The sequence below is a fragment of the Euprymna scolopes genome, chromosome 19 (genome assembly GCF_053919585.1).
Source record: "Euprymna scolopes isolate OS-2025 chromosome 19, ASM5391958v1, whole genome shotgun sequence".
NCBI classification, from domain to species: Eukaryota; Metazoa; Mollusca; class Cephalopoda; order Sepiida; family Sepiolidae; genus Euprymna; species Euprymna scolopes.
Genome location: NC_136500.1, coordinates 21,908,341 through 21,928,850, shown reverse-complemented (window position 1 = coordinate 21,928,850; position 20,510 = coordinate 21,908,341). Strand labels below are relative to the sequence as shown.

At 32.3% G+C, this 20,510-nt stretch overlaps 1 protein-coding gene across 50 annotated transcripts in view; it reads left to right on the top strand.

The window, feature by feature from the left end:
• The window catches only part of LOC145303484 (uncharacterized), a 578,993-nt gene extending 570,641 nt beyond the window's left edge, over positions 1–8,352 (top strand). For 45 of the 50 annotated variants that reach the window (XM_080144904.1, XM_080144905.1, XM_080144871.1 and 42 more), the window contains 2 exons: positions 5,706–5,741; positions 8,133–8,352. In XM_080144904.1, the coding sequence (XP_080001030.1) occupies positions 5,706–5,741; positions 8,133–8,134 (38 nt within the window). In that variant the 3' untranslated portion in view covers positions 8,135–8,352. Of the gene's footprint in view, positions 1–788; positions 806–5,705; positions 5,742–8,132 lie in introns of all 50 variants that reach the window. The other 5 variants (XM_080144872.1, XM_080144903.1, XM_080144873.1 and 2 more) reach the window with 1 other exon arrangement.
• The last annotated feature ends 12,158 nt before the right edge of the window (positions 8,353–20,510 follow it).

The following is a 20,510-nucleotide window of genomic DNA, read 5'->3' as shown; positions in this document are numbered from 1 at the left end:
TTGTTTCAGGCTATTTATTAAAAAAAAAAAAATACGAAGCCATATATCCAGTTATTGGATGTATACTGATAATTTTAGTAAGATACAATACACTATTAGCGTGTTAATAGATTTCTTTCATTTTGATATTTTATTTTATTTTATTTTATTTGAAAACCTATGAAAACGAAGTCATGCCCTTGTGTTAATTTAAAAAAAAAAGCGGTTAATATCATTTTTTTATGAACCGGATTATTCTATTGTTGGCATTGGTTTCTCCGATATCTTTCTCGTTAGAACTGTCTTCAAAGATATCGGTTAATTAATGGAGACGTCAGGTAGAGGTTGCAAACATCCTAAGTGAAGGTGTTTCTGTGGAACGAACTGGATTTGAACTTGGCACACCCAGGTTGTTAATATGTGTTGTTAATCACATAGCCACCATCATCTCCCTGCTGCTGATGATGATTATGATGATGATGATGATCATCATCATCAGCAGCAGCAGCAGCAGCAGCATAACAGGGAGATATTCATCGGCTTATTGACAAATAGAATGTAGAAACATCCCCAGTGTTGTAAAGTAGTTATTTAAATAAGATTAGTTATATAGTTGTATATTTCTACCATTTCTGCAGTATAAACCGAATGTGACACGGACAACTGCAGCTAATCTTCCTAGTAACATAATGCGGTTCTGTGAATATTTAATTAGAATAATAATTTCAATGTCAAACTATCATTTTATTGCGTATTCATATACAATCACATTAACATACTTTTCTTTGCTTTTTTTTTTGTTTTCATAGGAAGGAGACTATAAGAGGTAAGTAACCGTTATATATATATATATATATATATATATATATATATATATATATATATATATATATATATATATATATATATATATATATATATATATAAAAATTACAATAAGTTTACCAAGGTAATCAAAATGGTAAACTTAAAATATATTATAAATATTAAAGCGTTAATATTTACAAATAAAGTAATCTCAACCAGATGTAAAAGCTCAATAAAACTGAAAAGGAAATAGGGCTTATAATATGAAGAAATAACTTACCTGTTGGATTGGAAGTTTTTAATTCGACCGTGTTTGGATTTTACCATTCTTGGATTTTTTACCCTTCACCGGACTATCCATTTATGTGAAATCTTTTTATCATTTTTTTCTTTTACCTCCTATTCCCCTTACCTCACCCATTTTTTAATCAAGTAAGATCTGCGCTTTACTTGTGATTTCATTAAATACTTTTACATGCAAAATCCGATCCCGCATTTTGCTAATTCTTGCCCTCTGATGAGAAGGAGAGTATTTCTTCGAAACTCCGCGGATTAAGGACTATCCACTTATCTTGTGCTTCCTTTTTAAAATTAAATATGTTTTTAACTCTTTTTCAAGATGTTTTTTAACATATTTTATTAATCATTTGTTCATATATATATATATATATATATATATATATATATATATATATGTATGTATATGATTTTAAATCATTCAATATTGCATTCTTATAAGCTTTATAGTTTTTAACACAAATTCTTTTTGATTATTTTAAAAGTGAAGTGTTTTAAACTCATTACGAAATTAAACTGAAAAAAAAATATGACATCATACAATCTAATTTGTTTTTATTTATTGCGGACCATTATCCTCATCTTTTTCTTAGTTTTTTCACGACGTTTTGGCCAACTATTCCTCTGATCTTCGTCAGGTGGTAACCGCGACGAGATAGGAACCACCTGACAAAGGCCAGAGGAATAGTTGGCCGAAACGTCGTGAAACAACTAAGAAAAAGTTGAGGATAATGGTCCGCAATAAATAAAAAATTAATGAATAATACTCATCTCAATGAATTCTAATAAAAATAATACATCATACAAACTGTTCAACTCTGTAAAAACACCAGCAAAAGTAGAGCAAGGATACAGGTTTATCCAAAATTATGACTCCAATCCATAATGCGTCTATTTTTAAAACGTTTGTTGTTACTGCTTCCAAAAAGTATGTGTAATTTGGGAGGTTATTACATGTTTGTAATATCGTTGTCCTGTTAACAGTGTGTATATGCTGTCGCTATGTTTAACAGTTCTTGTGGGTCTTTTGTTGCATCTATTAAGAGCCTTGGTCCCAAAAGACCTAGGCATGATATGGCGTACATGTGCCTTATCTCTGAAATAAGACGGGGGAAGAGAGAAAGAAAAACACTGTATTTGGGCTTTTATAGTATGCACAAATTCCGGGCAGTGAATATCGTCGCATTTGTAGTAGGATGAAAGAAACTGTTGTTCGAAGATTTTATCTAGTCGAGAATCAGTGTGTGAAAACGACATTGGTTGCCGCTTCTTCCAACAAATATGCGTAGTTTGGGACTTTATTACAGGCTGAAATCTATATTATATTTGTGATGTCTTTGTCCAGGTGTGCAATTGAAAACAAAGTCCTATACAAAGATCCATCATTTTTTCTGGAATAAAATTTTACACGTAATCCAATGGTGATATTCATTTGTATTAGAGGAGATATTATAATAATAATAATAATAATAATAATAATAATAATTATAATAATAATAATTATAATAATTATAATAATAATAATTATAATAATAATAATTATAATAATAATAATTATAATAATAATAATTATAATTATAATAATAATAATTATAATAATAATAATAATAATTATAATAATAATAATAATAATTATAATAATAATAATAATAATTATAATTATAATAATAATAATAATAATAATAACAATAATGTGGGGTCTGAGTCCGCATTGGACATTCATAAACAGCAAAGAAAACATTCTACTTTATTTCATTGATTAGCAGAGTCCCCTCCCTAGAGAAATTGAGGAACTCAAGAAACTCCTGCTGCCATTACTGAACACCATATAAGTATTAATACGAAATATGCTAGACCTATCCACCATGGGTGGCCCTGTCAGGATGCTGGGTTCTAGATAGTATAGCTCTAACGCTACTACATTGCCATTGCTCTTACTATGGTACGGAAGGGTTGGACTTTAAGAGCTGTTGCTCTAAGTCAAACCGAAAAGAAAAGGTAATAAGTAGTATTGGGACGATTAATTGGAATCAGGAATTGGAAAAATCGGAGTTTTTTGGGGTATCGGTATCTGAATCGGGAAAATTTGAGCTTATTTTCCAATGCCAAAACCTATTCCACTAATTATCTATTTTATTTAATTTTGTTTTTATAAAACATCTTCCATTGCTTGTAGTAATAAAATAATAAATGTTAATTGATTTAAACTTCCAGTAAAATTAAAATCTCTAGATGATCCCGTCACAAGTGTGTTTTATGTTTGAGAAAATACATGCACATTTAAGAAGCGTTTTTACAGAAAACGGAAAAAAATACAAGAAATTTATTGCTAGATATTTAGAGATTAATAAAGAATCAGAATCGGAATTACTAATCGTATCAGAAGCGGGAATTTAGTACAGAATCGGTAATTATATCGAAATCAGGAAAAATATTAGAATCGTCCCATCACTAGTGATAAGATTTTGAAATCTTAAAAACGAACAGGAATAAAGATAGTTACATATATATATATATATATACAAAGCACGTATAGCAAAGACGCATTTACCTACAGAAAACTGTGTAGTCAGTAGTGCTGGGATGATTATATCTTCACGTTTACCCTGTGGTTTTAAGGTAATTGAGGAAAAAATAGGAAGTCTATAGTTAAATATTTAGAAATTTGTCAAGAATTGGAATCGATAATTGAGTACAGAATCGGTAATTGTATCGGAATCTGGAAAAGTATTAGAATTGTCCCATCACTAATAGTCAGACATGTCTATTGCTACCTTTAAAATATTTGAAGACGATAAAGTTGGTTTTATAGACTGCGTCTTCCTGCTTGTGCGGTAATAAAACTTCTCAAATGCACTTATGATGTTAGGTTGTATAAAAGTGTTAACTTTGTCCAAAATCGGACTTCCTCTTTTAATCAGATTTTTTTTCGATTATCGATTTTCGGATACTTATCAGAGGCATACAAGACTTATGTAAGAACACTCTCCAAACACATTGAGTATCTTCATGTGAAATTTCAAAGACATCGGCCCAGCCATTTCAGAGTTCATAGGGAACGAACTCACATACAGACAGACACAGTTCTTTTTATCTAATAGTATAGATAAAGTTATAAATCAGCATAAAATAGATGGTTAATTTGGAGAGTTTTTTTTTTTTTTTTTTTTACAAAGGCATCACCACATTATCAAGGCCTAGAGGCCACTCAAGGATAAGGGTTAAAGAGTATACAGTAGAAATTGGTCAATATAGTAATCATTAGTAATGAAAATTTGGTAAATTTAATAACTTATATGGAACGGCTCATCAAGAACTTATTTACTTTAGACTTGAACACAACCATATTGTAGTCAGCCGGAAAGCAGGAAAACGGAAGACAATTCCACAGGCGTGCAGTTCTAAGAAAGAAGCTTTGTTCATGGAATCTACGTTTAGGTTTAGGCACAGATAAAGAGTGGGGGAAATTATTGATAGTGTTTACAACTAGACGAGTGTTTCTTGTGAAAGTTTGGCGAGGGGGGACCATAGATTGAAGCTCAGTTGAACACTTTCCATGAAAATAACGATACATCAGAGACAAACTCGCAACATCTCTTCTATGAGATAGAGGTTGCAAGGAGGAGAAAAGGACATCTCCTACGAGGCTACGAAGTCTATTTTGAACTCTATCAAGGCAGGACAAGTCCTTTCTAGCAGCTCCTGCCCAGATGTGGCAACAGTATTCCATCCTTGGACGTACCTGGCTCTTATATAGGTAGAGAATAGCATCAGCAGTGAGATATCTACTGGATCGATAGAAAGATCCCACCATTTTTCCAGCGGCCTTGGCAACAGATTTGATATACGTGTTCCATTTAAGATCAGGAGTAATGGTCAAGCCCAGAAGCTTGTCAAAACTTGAGGCCTCCTGAAGACGAGAGCCATTCATTTCAATTGATGACAAATGTGAATTAGAATGTTGATGATGTAAAGAGAGAAGCTTGGTTTTAGATGCATTAAAAGTAACCAGCCACTCCTTTCCCCATTGTACTACGTGCTCAAGATCAGAGGAGAGAGAATTGGAGAGAACTTGGTCGTTTACTGTCTTAGATGTGGTACCATAAATGGTAGTGTCGTCAGCATAAATGTCTACAAATGATGTAAGGATATGATTTGGAAGATCATTAATGTAGATCAGGAAAAGAGTTGGGCCCAGGATGGATCCCTGAGGGACACCGGCATTAATACTGTGAGCTTCTGATTTTTGCCCCTCAACTACTACTCTTATGAACCTATCAGAAAGAAATGATTTAATAATTGAGAAGACTTTTCCAGCTATACCATAGCTAGCGATCTTAGCTATATAAACAGACATAAGATTATGTCTTTCTTTTATTTCGTTTGAATGTATATTTGTTTGGACAATTTTCTTATGTTGAACTTTTATAGTCGTTTGAACCAAAAGGTTTTCAATTACTGCTTACTTAAAATTAGTGTCATCAACAAAGAAAGAAAACTCAAATTGAAAAAACTTTTTAAACATTATTCATTATCAGAAATAGCATTTACTAAAATTAAATTCTTACATTTTTGTTCATCTTGAATTTTATTGAAATGTTTCTTTGTTTTATTCTTCTTAGAACCAGAACGACAACGACGACGTGCGGCTATGCAATGTAAGTTGCATTTCATTTGTTTCAAAAACAAAAATTTGGTGCTTATCTTATAAGTCTTATTATAAGACTTGCACTTATTTTGAAAAACAAAAATAAAAAATCTTTATGGTGGACTTACTTGTCACGGAATGAACATCCTATATCCAAAAAAAAAATCACAAAAATTGGTCAACTATATTTTTTTTTTACTTAAGAAAATGAGATTTTATGATTTTTAGCGATTAAGTATTTTTAGGAGAAAAGAAATAGTCGAATTGAGTTGTCTGCCCTTGTAAGTTGTCCACCTTTGAATTCAATCAAATATGCCGACTGGTTTCTCTCATATCGATCATGCCATAAAATTTTATTTTCTCAGATAATAAAAAGTATCCTTGATCACTTTATATGATTTTTGGAATAAGCCATCTTAGTTCCGCAACAGCTACGCACACCATAAAAACATTTGTGCATTTTCTTTACTTTTACTTTTCAAATTAAGTGCAATTCTAAATAAGAACCCAATATTTTTCTTACAATCATTTGTAATATCTAGAAAGTGTGAGGCAGATAGGACGAACGTTTAAGAAAAAAAATATTTGCAAGACCTTTAAGTTTAGCTTGAGAATTGTTTTATTGACAACATCCATTTTCATGTGACGTCCGTTTTTATTGATACATTCGGCGAAGAACTTCTACCTTTACGAATTAGCAAAGAGTTAAAGTCGTCCAATAAAAATACCAGCGTATAAAACGGACGTTAAGCTGAAGATGATTATGATGATGATGAATGTTTAAAAAAACATTCATTCATTTTGAATGAATCTGATGATGATTGTTGGCATTCGTTTCTCCGATATCTTTCTAAAGGTTACCAGCATCCCTAAGTGAAAGTGTTTCTGTGGAAAGAACTGAATTCGAACTTAACAATTATCTAGTCAAAATCAATATCAATAAATTCTCCCCCACTCTCTCTCTGTCTCTCTCTCTATCAGTGCCTAAACCTAAACGTGGTTTCCATGAGCAAAGCTTCTTTCCTAGAACTGCCCGAATATTGAACTCTGTTCCACTGGTCTGCTTTCCAGCTGACTACAATATTGTCGTCTTTAAGTCTAATGTAAACAAGTTATTAAACTGTCCTCGTAAATAATCTAATTATACCAAATTTCAACCACAAACGATTACTACGCTACTGTCCCGATGACTACAATATACACATGAACCCTTAGTGCACGGACTCCAAATTAGATTGAATCATGAGTTTGACTTTAGTGAAATTTAAGACTTTGTTATTTTTTAAGCGTTCAAAAGAAATAATAATATTGCAATTTGGTCTAAAAAAAATAATATTGTATATAGCTTAAAGCGTTAATACTTCTAAAATCTAACTTCCGCACTATGGAATAATTATGCTTCCTTGAACACTATGAAAATAATGGTGTACTACTACTACTACTACTACTACTAATAATAATAATAATAATAATAATAATAATAATAATAATAATCATTATTATCATCATCATCATAATAATAATAATAGTAATAATAATAATATATCGCCTGTAGTAAGTAATATTTACAATTAAAATAAAATAATTTTTTTATTGAAATTCACAAATATTCTAAAAGTTTATGGCTATTTAAGGATCAACGCCTTCAAAAATATTAATTTTTTTTTTGTTTTTTTTTTTTTTTGTTTCGTTATAGTAAACTTGCTTGTAATTTGCAGGCAACTTTCTTTCATATTTCAAATTAAAAAAAAATATCTTAAAAGCATTAAACCTGATTTTTTTGTAAAATTTTCTTTTAACATATAAAATTATCTTGCGGATTTTTCAATGTCAAACCAAAATAGCAAACCGTCTGACATCGATAAATGATTAAAACTATTTTTTTTTTCATTTTCACTTTTTTTTTTATCGACAAGTACATATTTTATTTTGCTTCATTTTCATTCTGAAAATACTTATTCCAGATAAAAAGAAACACTTGGAGATACTTTTTCCTTCATTCATTGTCATAAAGTCAGTAGTAAAATATTTTTTCCCAAAAAAGTAGTTTCTCTTGGAAACATTCAAAATTCTTAACCAATTCTCATGTATTGACTGTTTTGCAAACTATTTACATTAAATAATTTTAAAATTAAAACAAAAGCGCAATAAAATTATAATTTTATAACAATTTGATTCAAGCAATAATTTAATGATCAAAATCGTACTATTATAATTAAATTGAACTTTAAAAACTATATTTAGAGAAATAATTTTGGTAAAAAGAAATGTCAAACAAAATAAAAAATGCAAAAAGCATTTTCTGATATAAAAATTAAAACAAAGTTTTAATTTTCATATAAGAAAATTATTTTTCTTGATTTTAATTAAGAATTAATGCGTTTTGTCTTTTATTTTTCAGAAATCTTTCTTCCCAGGACGGAAATGGATCTAATTCCATGATAATTTTATAATTTTAATAAACTTGTATTTCAAATCTCTTGTTAGACATCGAAATTTTATATATCTTGTTAGATATCAAAAGTTAATTTTGGAAATTTAATTTACTTTTGTTAAGCTTTGTAATTTTTTCCTTTACTTTTTTTTTAAACTTTCAAATAAAATATCTGCACCAAAACGTTCCCGTTTTTTCTTTGTTTATTTTTTTCCTAATGGTAAGAATTATTAATCAAAAAAATAAATAAATGCAATGCATAGGAATCGACAACTTGTTTCTATTTGACCTGCCAGATAGATACGTTGTCTATCCAAGGCTTAACAATGGTTTGAAGATTCTCAACATCTACATTAACACTAAGACCCTGGGTCCTGGATATGATCTTAAACTATATCCAGTGGTGAAGCCCCAGATTGCGGGCTTTGGGAAGTGTGGAGCCACCCTTTAATTGCCATTGCTCCCAGGTCCACTCTGACCCGGAGTGGTAGTACCTGTTAGAGTCCCAACTATTATTATAATAGAAACCGACTTGAAAACAACAAATATATTCTATTAAAAAAAAATTTCTTCAAAATCTTTGGATTCGGCATTAAATAACCTGAAAAGGGTTGATATGCCGTAAAACAAAAACAACCAACCAACCAACTAAGGCCCTGTGGAAAATTGAGAAGGCACAATATGCCCTTCATTGTTAAGAACACCGAAAACCATCATTGACGAATTTTAGAAATCTTGCAATTTCTTAATTGCTGGGTTTCGCTTTTATAGACACATTATATAACAGCGTGTCTTTTCATTTCATTAGTTATAGTAGTATCTGCCATGGTTTCTGAAAGCACAGAAAACATTAATCAGTATATTTTTCATTTAAATGACAAAAATATAAGTGTCTTCAAATAGCTCAAACACACTGTATTATATGATTTAAACCCATACGAAAATAAAAATATGAATATCTTTACCTTTAAAACAAAGATGGCAACCTAAATAAAAACGCGATGTGAATTCTTCGGTATACTTCATTCTTCGGTATACTTCATTCTTTGGTATACTTCATTCTTCGGTATACTTCATTCTTCGGTATACTTCATTCTTCGGTATACTTCATTCTTTGGTATACTTTATATAGTCATACTTTTTTTTTCTAAGGAAAATTTCTGTGTTCTTTTCTGATGAGTGTACGTAAGAAAAGATTCGATATTAACATAAAAATATTGGTTGTTCAACGTAAACAAAACAGGTGCGTAAAAATGCACTGAAGTTTGGATATGTCGAGAGAACTGATCGTTAAGATAAATAAACCTTGGATCTCGGAATATACCTATATTGTTTTTCATTATATATATATATATATATATATATATATATATATATATATATATATATATAAAGAAAATTAAAACTGTAAGTTGAACTTTACAATCAAAATTTATTGTTCAACTGAATACTCAAAAAAAACAATTTACAAAGTCCTTATTCCTCGGAGTTTCAAAGAATGCTATTCTTATTACTCTTCTCATCAGAGGACATAAAGAAATCAGCAAATTATATTTGTAGCAATGCTAGAGTTTGTTAGTTAAGGCATTAAGTGAAACCGCAATTTATTGTAGTTATAAATTTCCAAATAAAAAACAATTGAAAAATGTTGGATATGTAAAAAAACTAATATAAAATAAAACACGCATAATATTTCAGCTTGAATGAAACTTCTCTTAAGTTGATCCAAAATGCAAAATAGTTCTTTAGATAAAATGTATTCCAAAATTAAGTCCAGCGTGACAATGCATATAATCCGATTGGAAAGTTTTCAAAAAACTGAAATAATGAAAATTGTTTTTTTCCGGACAGTGCAGTAGTCCAAAGAGAAGTCTGTCCCTAGTCAAATGGGACCTAATAGTAAAAAGAGAGAAATCCAATATAACAACCTTCATCATCGGCTTACTTAGAAAAGCTGTACTCTCTATTGCATATTGAGCGTTTTTTTAAGTCGGTTGGAATTAAATTTTCTATATATAAATACTGTTATTTATCTTAGTTTGAAGATTTCCTATAACGTATATCAGGTAAACAGTACATCCCTTTGTTTTCATTATATATATATATATATATATATATATATATATATATATATATATATATATATATATATATAATTCCACTGTTGTATGTCTTAATTTGCTTCAGTTTGTCTCTCCGTTACACCTCTGCATTGTAATTGTCTTCTACAAATTACCTTTATAAAAAAATTATTTATTTAACTCGGAAGTTTTTTTAAATAGTTTCTATTCTAACTAAAAAAAAAATGTTGTTATTAATAACCTCTATAGCAGCAGCAAAAGCAGCAGTACAAATATAAATACTTATTATTTCAAGAAGCATAACCAGCTGAAATAGTTCAATTGTGATAGTGTTAGGCCAGTTTCAATCACTGGTCTTGGAAGCCACTTTTTGGCATAAGTGTACTTCAGCTCACCGGAAGTGATGTCTTAAGTAATAATAGGTACGTGCAAAATGAATGCCGATGCTCAAAATGAACAAACATTTTGACCCCACCCACTTATTTTACTTAAAAATTCACCAAAAATCAGGTTGGTTGGTTGGTTGTTTTTGTTTTACGGCATATCAACCCTTTTCAGGTTATTTAATGCCGAATCCAGTGATTTTGAAGAACAATTTTTTTAATAGAATATATTTGTTGTTTTCAAGTCAGTTTCTATTTAACCCATAGTTGGGACCCTAACAGGTACTACCACTCCGGGTCAGAGTGGACCTGGGAGCAATGGCAATTAAAGGGTGGCTCCACACTCCCCAAAGCCCGCAAGCTGGGGCCTCACCATCGGATATAGTTTAAGGTCATATCCAGGACCCCAAAAATCAGGAAATTAACTAATTTTAATGAAATCTTCAGTATTTATCAAATAATGATCACGGAATATAATGAACACAATATTTTTATTTGAATCTTAGTGGAAATGCATTATTTTGTTTAAACAAAAAACACCTTTACTGAATTTATGATTTTCAGTACTAAAAATAAAATTCTTTTTTTTTTTCTTTTTTACACGGTGGTCACCACTTAAACATCGTAAATTATAACAATAAAAAAGAAAAATTAATTTTTATATGAACATTACGTAAAAGTCCCCAAAGTCCGTATTAATGAATTCGATATAACTTGAAGAAAAATTAATTTCTCGAACTACCGATATAGCCATTGAATTAAGCATTGTTTATTTAATATTTTCACACAAAAAATTATAATTGCAAAAAATATTTCCACTGTTTTTTTTTAGATTACATGTTTCACATTATTTTTATATGCCAGATTCTAATATTTTCCTTATTTGAATGAATGTGAAACTTTCGGCGTACATAATTTTTATATAATCTTGAAAAATAAAAATAATAATAATTTAAAAGCAGGAATACAGAAAAATAATTGAATAAAAAAATGGTAATAATTATACAAACGTTCACGATAGGAATGTACGGATGCACAACTGGGGGGAAAAAAAGAAAACCAGCACCCCCTACCTGATATCATTTTAAGATAGCCTTTTGACTTTCTGACATTTTGGGCTTCCGTAGAATCAACACTTAAACGATTTTTTATTTGTTATGATTGTGCAAAGCCAGAATCTCTCACTTTAGGGGGTTAATTAAGCTATTTTTTGTACAAACAAGGTAGGGTTTTTTATTTATTTTACTTTACTAACTATCTTTGAAATAGACCTAGAAAACTACAATTAATTTATTTAACTTCAAAATTAAGCTGAATTTGTCAGCTTCTGAATGTTGGTTGTGAAAACCTTTTTCATGATAACTTTCTTTTTTCCATGTGTACAAATATTTTTTTCGTATTGGAAATTAACTGTAGGCTTTAATATTTCAAATACAATCAAAAAGTAGTCGGAAACCTACAAAAAGTTATGATAAACTGGCTTTCAAAACTAGGTCCCTCTATTTTTTTTTCACCATTATTGCCTGTACCTAGTAATTACAATCCTTAAGATTTTATTTTATTAAATTTATTTTTTCAAAAAAAGAAGAAAAAAAGGTAATATATATATATATAGCCAGTAGAGTTTAGTTTCCTAGAAGTACATCCAATGAAACAACAACATGTGTCTACCAAAGAGTGCTCAATGAGTGAACAGAGCAAGTATAATAAATTTATTTATGCAAACATTGATGGCTACATGTGTGCATACATGTTTCTGTAATCACCCGCGTTGGGGGATTACGTCTTCAGGCCAAGAATTATCGTCGATCAGTTATCGACGATAATTCTTGGCCTGAAGACGTAATCCCCCAACGCGGGTGATTACAGAAACATGTATGCACATATCTAGCCATCAATGTTTGCATAAATAAATTTAATATATATATATATATATATATATATATACATTCCATCCATTTCATAATATTCTAAACTGAATGCTATATATGATTTTTGAAAAAAATATTTATTTTAAAAATAGTTACTTTGACTTTGACACATAGATGTTTGAGGTCCAGGTTTTGGACCTGTTCATCGTTCCAAGAGAAAAATTTCCTAGACAACTTTGTGGCATGCGTGGCACAGAAACCCAGGAATGTGCACTTCCATTTAAGAGGATGGACAATATAAACCTGGCAGCAATCTCCAATGGGCGTCAAGTCTGCTTTTGAGTGCGTTTACCGTTTGTGCTTGTACAACTGCATCTGGAAGATCATTCCATGTGTTGACAACCCTCTGTGAGAAGGCCCCTTTGCGGACATCTAGCCTACAGTGTTTTGAAATATAAAGTGTTACATTTTATTCGTAAATGTTAAATATAATTAATTTTCAAATATTGTTGCTATTTTTTTTATTAATTGAATTTATTTAATATTTCTATTGTGGTACTTCGTTACTTCATTAAACTTGTTTTGAATTAGCATAGACAGGACCAAAAAACGAAAGACAAACCAAATTGGAGTTTATTTTTTCACGAATTAAAATCTATTTAAATCCATTATTCTTGAGCAACTTATTTTCCAGAAAGATAAAAGCCTGAATTTTATCATATGAAAAGCAGAATAATATAAAACTTTTTCTACTATTTTAAAATATAATTTTAAATTTTAAATTTTAAAAAACGCACCATTCACCATTTTTGTATCGATAGATAAAAAAAAATTAATCTTTATAAATCAACTAATTATTTTTTTTCGTCTAAATAAGATTTAAGATGATTTGCTATAAGATTATGTAAAAAATATTATAACACAAGTACCTGAATTTCAAATAATTTCATCATTTATCTCAATATGTAAAAATCCCATGTCGAAATTAAAAAATCCAAAACTTAACGTTCCTTTTTAAGAAACTACAGAAGGCTTTACAAGACAAAATAAAGTCATAATTCGTATTTTGGAAAAGGGGTGGGGGTAACACCTGCTCGAAAATACAGAACAACTGTTTTAGCGCGTATAGTCTACCATGGATGAATTGGTATTAAGTAACAAGAAATTGCCGAAAGAAATTATCGTATTTTTAGCAAAATGTGCAGTTATTTACTGATTTTTTTTTTGTATCGATTCTTCAAAGCATTTCATATTTAATGGTATATTAGCAATATCGGGCTAACTAAAAGAAAATTATTAATTTATTTTTCAAAGATTTAAATGTAGTTTTTCGTAAAAATAATGAATATATATATATATATATATATATATATATATATATATATATATATATATATATATATGTATATTTTTCTATTCAGAAAGATAATAATTGTTATTAACATATTGAATGAAATTAACATTTCAAAATACAAAAGATAAAAAATGAAACACATTCGAAGTTCGAATTTTCAACCTTAAAATCTGATGAGTGCGAAATTGTTTTTTTTTATTATTTGCAATCCTCCCCATCCCCACAATACAATATATTTTGCTCAGTTTCGGCTGATTTTGTACCCGTAAATAAAGAAGGGGTTGTAGGCAAATATATATATATATATATATATATATATATATATATATATATATATATATATATATATAAATTATGAAAAAAACTACACCATTATAAAGTTCGTTTTTTTTTTCACTTAATAATCGGTGAAAATTTCGTATGGATTGGATGATTACTTGATTTTTGGTAGATTTTTAAAGAGAGACTTTGTCAAAAAATACTTAATCCCTCCTTCCGTTTTGGCCCTGCCTCAGAAAAGTTTGGTTAGAAACAAGTATTGATTTTGGATTTCTTCCCTTTTCGATACTCTTCCAAAAATGTAAACAAAAAACTTAAACGTACTTTCGGCATGCTCAAGTGTACTTATGCCTAAATTAGTCTCAATACTAATGAAAAACTTGTTTATTGAAAATATTCAACGAATGGAAATTCAACAAAAATCATCAAAGAAGTTTCTATTATAATATGATAAAACTAAACACACCTAAATAATTAATGTCATTGTTACCACGTTTCGGTCGAGTTAATATATTTTTGGTACTTGTACAGTTTAATCAAGACATTAAAAAATGATAATTTCGAAAAAAAAAAAAAAAAAGTTATATTGCTTGTATCCGTTATGGAACGAAGTTCCCCGAAAAAAAAATTCACTTAATTTCATCAAGTATTTTTTGTTTTACAGCGAAAAAACAATTTGTTATGATACCGAGCAAAAGTTTTAATTTTTAGGAAGAAAAGCTAGTTATTAAAGATGGGAGGGAGTGTCGGCACTTTAAACTGGGTAATCTTCCCGTGGCGTTTCGTAAATCTAAGCTAAAATTAAAAAAATTCCAAGATGTCTGCTTTCAACGTGCTGTCATAAAAACGTGTTTTGTCGCTGTAAAAAAAAAAAAAAAAAAAAAAAAAAACTACTCGATCAAATTAAATGAATTATTTTTTCGGAGATCTTCAGTTCAAAACGGATACGTACAATATAACTCTTTTTCGATATTTTCATTTTTAATGTCTTGATTAAATCCTACAAGTACCTATTTTTTTAATTACCTCCCTTTCCATTTTAGCAATCTTTATTGCACCAACCGTGGAGTTTTTACTTGATGATCATGGACACGGTTAGATTCGTCGATGTAAATTTTGAGTTTTGTGATCTGAGAAAAAAAAAAAAAAAAACATTGAGAATATTTGGTGAGTTTTCGTTAATTTGAATTTTCATTCGTTGAATGTTTCCAATAGTCGAATTCTTAATTCGTATTGGAACTAATTTAATTTCATTAAAATTAATATGGTACTACTTAGGAATGAGTGCACAGAGGATTTCTTTTTCTTTTATTAAGTTTGGAATAATGACAGAATTCCAAGTCAGTTATGGAAATCGTCGAAGTTGTTTACAATTTGAAAGCATTGAAATAAATGTAAAAATGTAGACAATACTAAACATATGAAAAATTATGTTAGTGTTAAATAACATTTTAACTCCACCTCAAGGGGAAAAAAAAACTCCTTAAAAGAACGATTTGCTTTGGCAATTTCCGGGACTGACTCCATAATAATTGAAATCCTTTGGATGCCCATTTCTGACAATTACCAAACATATTGCCTTTTCGTCTACCACTTTTGAGAGCGCCATCCTTCTTCAATCGACCGCGGTTACTCTCCTATTTTCAATGTGTTTTTATTCGTTTAAGGCAAACATTGGTAAAATTCACCTTTCATCTTCCTTTGTTTTTACAAAGCCATTTGACGGAAGTGACGTCCGACATATTTTTAGCTACGGATGACCAAAACTGTATAGGATGAACCTTTTTTTTTTTTTTTTATTCAAACAGTTTTATTTGAATTCAATGGACTGGTTTTGTTTGTTGTTTTTTTTTATTATTATTATTGTTATTGTTATTATTATTTATTTATTTATTTATAAATTGCTTTTCCCCCATTAATATGTTTATGAACCTAACTTTTATAATAAAAGTTAGGTAAACATCGATATCGAAATTTTAAAATTAAAGTTAGTTTTATTTTTTAAAACAAAAAGGTGTTTTTTTTTAATTACATTATAAACTTTATTTGAACTTGTGTGAGAAATTCCATAACCAACGCCATTTTGTTGCCTGCCTAACATGATTTGCTAGACGGTCTTTGATTGGTTCAATTTGAACGCGCCAGTTTGGCATTACATGTGCGTTATTTGTCAGCCTGACATGAACACGGAACAGTAAAGGACTCACATAGCGGTGCTCTGTTATAGAGTGCCAGGATTTTACCTTAATTGGACACCATACAATGGGTGAACGAAGGAGATTTCTCTAAATACAGAGACAACATAATTACTGAACTTATTTTACTCAATGAGGATATTCTATGGTGTTCGGCTTGATATATTTGATTATAGGAAATACTTCCTATTTCTTCCAGAGACCACAAGGTCCTAAAATATGCCATATTGGGCGACAACATTCCCGCCGTGTTCAACATGGGTCCTTCTAAAAGGAAACATGAACTAACATTCCCACAGAGGAATCAAACTAAAGGCTCCATTGCGTATGGATAGCAAATTCAGCCATTGTTTTAACAAGGGACTTACCGTGAACCAAAGAAATTTCATTTACTGATACATCTTGAATAAAATTTGAGTTTTAAAGGTATGGCTTTTGTTTGTGTTTGCTTGTGGAGTTTCATTTGCTATCTGTACGGAGGAAATTGGGTGTGTAGATTTTTTTTTTTGCAAAAACATTTTAAGTTAGATTCTCTTTATTTTTTATTTATTTTTTTTTTGCAAATATCTAGAATCATTTTAAGCGCTAGTAAAAAAAAAATTAAATATATTTATAAATTCTTGATTTAAGGAGCAGAAATTTTTTTTTCTTCTTAATTGGAAAAGATTAATGATGAATATTTTTCTGTTTCGTTAAATCAAATGTAATTATTTCGTTGCAGTAACTTATGTCTCAAAATCTATAAGGCAGTGCTATTTGTTGCAGTGCACTTCTAAAAAATAAATAAGTAAAAAATTTTGAAATTCTTCGCACGTTTAAGTAACGTTAGATGATAATTTAATTCGACCTTATATTTGGTCGTAGATTGCTAGCGTATCTTAATTGCATTTTTTTTTCTGAATTTAGGATCCCACGAGGATTGTATCCATTTTATAACAAAAAAAAGTCTTTGGTTCAAATTCTGTAGATGTCAATAAAAACAAAAAAAACTCACAGTATTTAGCCGCTAATGATTCTTTTGCAATTCAAATGTGTTATATTGACTAATTAAATTAATTGATTAATTTGAAATTGAGATTGCTAATATTTGATTAGTATTTTTGATGCCATATTTTAATGTATTAATGGCGTGTACATTGTCATTTTCAAATGAATGTGAATTAAAAATTTATGGAAAAAGGGAAGATAAGTCTAGGGTTATAATCAGGATTCGGTTCTGGGGTTCGGGAAGGAGTGAGTCACTCTCTCGACAACAGCACGTTTCTGCCCTCTTCTTTTCCAATCGACCACACCTGGCCTCTCGCCACCAATGTCACACCACACAATCCGAACGTCAGCAATACAAAATTATTTTCAAGAGAAGATGTTCACGACTTTTTCTCTCTGCTCCCCCAGGGAATTTTTCCCTGCTTTTATATCCTCCTATCTAGAAAAAAAAGGAAGAGACAGGAAAAAAAATAGCTTCTCCCATCATGCTCTGCCTTCCCAAGATGCCATTCGCGTATACAAATGCACTGGCCATCCTTTCCTTCTTCTTTCCCAAAGAGCGATGTAGATATGCCCGGTACGTTTCTTTTTTTTTCTTCTTCTTTTCTAACCATATACCCCACACGCCCCCCCTGATCTTTGAGATCAATAAGACACTTCATAATTCTTCATCCAAGCAGACCTCCTCTCACGTTGAGGCCTCTGGGGGACAACTTCTTGGGGGGGTGACATTTTCAGGTTCACTACAGACATTCTCGTCCAGTTGTAAAGAACTACAATGTGGGGCTAAGTCGAATTGGGGTGCATCGTTAGCTTCTTGGTGGATATTGACTTCCTCCTCTTCACTGCTATCACTGCGCACCGGCAGGGTTACACAATGCAGGTCTAGGATATGCCAGGGAACGCCATTCACCATTACGACACCCCTCCCTCAGCAAGTGGTACATTTTGCATTAGGGGGCTTTACCCACACCTCCTCGCCCACTTTAATGGTAGCTTCTTCACCCTGAATACCTACCGTTTTGTTGCATGGATGCCACCACTTATATGCAAAGATGGCTCTATGAGGCACAGTTGTCTAATCTTGTCTGGTTTTCGGTGAGATGTTGTACCAAAACACCGCCTCCATGGGTGAAATGTTGCTTTTTTCCACAGCAGCCTTGATGGTGCGATGATTCCTCTCTACTATCCCATTGCCACTCGGCCAATACGCTGCCCTAAAAAACTGCCTTACTCACCACCTATCACACACCTCTTTAAAGGCTTCTGATCAGAAAGCGGGGCCATTGTCCATTAACAGTTCCTCAACCGGCCCTCTCTCCAAAAATATTTCTTTGATGACCTCTCTGATCGCCCATGCAGCTTCTGCCCTGATCTCTCTCCATATGGCAAACTTTCCCGGTCCACAGTCGACCATCGACAGATACAGCTTATGGCGATAATGGGTCACATCAATGGCCAATGGCTTCCAGTCCTCTGCAATGTATAACTCTCCTGCTTCATGTCTGGATGGTCCGGGGTCTATCGATTGGCACTCCATACAGTGCTCCACTACCCCCCTGACCTCCTTCTCGGTGGTTTCCGGATAAACCTCTCTTGCCAGGAATAACGTCCGTTCTCGACCAAAGTGGTGCATTTCATGTAACTTTTTAACTTCCTCTCCTGCACAGCATACTGAGGAAACCTCCTTTCTCTCTTGCAGCCAGGCCTTCTTTACCCGTGTCATCGAATCCGCCTTGTTCTTTTCTGATGGGATCAGCACTACACATACCTTCAACTGGAATTCCCCTTTCAAATCTGCAAGTGCTCCAAGCCCGCGCTTGATCAGCATTTATGCAGCACCTCTGGTCCTGACTCTCTTATCGCCAGTCACTGCTGACCTGATCCATGAAACTACCGTTGCCGAATCGGATTTGATTTCAATCGTTTTCAATCCTTCAGGGCCAGATTGATTCCTTTCATAGCGGCCTCCAATTCGGCTACGTTGATATGGGAATAGTCGTTTTTCTTCCTTAACCACGCCGCATCTTCCACAGTTATGCCTCCCGTCTTTAATATGACCCCCAATGCCAGACTGCTGGCATCACACCAAATCACCCCCTCGTCTCCGCCGCTGACGTACCATTCCCCCTTTACTGGGTCTTCTTTCGTCACTCTTGCGATGATTTCCTGTAGCATGTTCGTGACCTCCTTCGTCACACGGCCCTCCCAGCCATCAGTGCCCATTTGTCATTTAATAAAGCTTCACGCTATCCTGAGCCAGCCGGCGATTGGATAGTGTCCCACCAGTCTCCCGCAGACCGAGAAGAGTTTTCGTTTTGTCAGGTCGATTCCGATTTCGGGTCTTGCATTCCCTCGTCTAAAGACAAGGCTTCCTTTGCCATCTCGGCATAGTTTCAACCCCAATGCCACTCCTCCATCCAGGGACTCCGCCGGTTTTGCAGTCAACTTATACCTCGCGACATGGCCTCTCACTTTCTCTGCTGTCACCTCTGCTTCCTCCATGAGAATATCGTCAATGTACAAACTAGTAGCCTTGTCCACTGTACAGTCTTTACTCAGCACCGTATTCAGCACGGCAGTCATAATTTTGGGGGCTGAGCTCAGCCCAAAGCCTAACCTCGTCAGGCAATACAACTTCCCCTTGTACCGGACCAACTGATGTTTCCAGAGTTTTTCATCTACATGGATCTGGAGATAAGCCGACTTCAGGTCGACAATCTTAGTGGCCTGCTTCATTCTCCTCCACTTCCTCATCACCTCTTTGCATACATCAATCCCCTTTCCAGTGTGGCAGGCTACGTATCTGTTTAATTCTCTGAAATCCAGTACCGGTCTAACTTTATTCTTTGTGGGTTGAACAACCGCTAGTAATGGTAGCACTCCTTTTTCTTCCCCTGTCCACAGTTTCAGAATTCCCTCTTCTATCCACCTCTCCACTTCTTCCTCGAATCCTTTTCTTATTTCTCCTCGCAGTGTTTTCTCGTAGCAGCTTACTTTGTTTCGTAGTTCCTGAGGCTCGGAGATCCATTTCCATTCCACCGTCCACCCATCACCATCGAACCTCGCCAGGAAATCCTCATTATTAATGCAGCAAGCCTCTGGTTTTTGTGTTCTGATATTTCTATCACCTTCCACTTCTGCTATTCCTACTGTGTTGAGGCGTTCAAAAGTTACTTGGCCCCCTCTCAACGT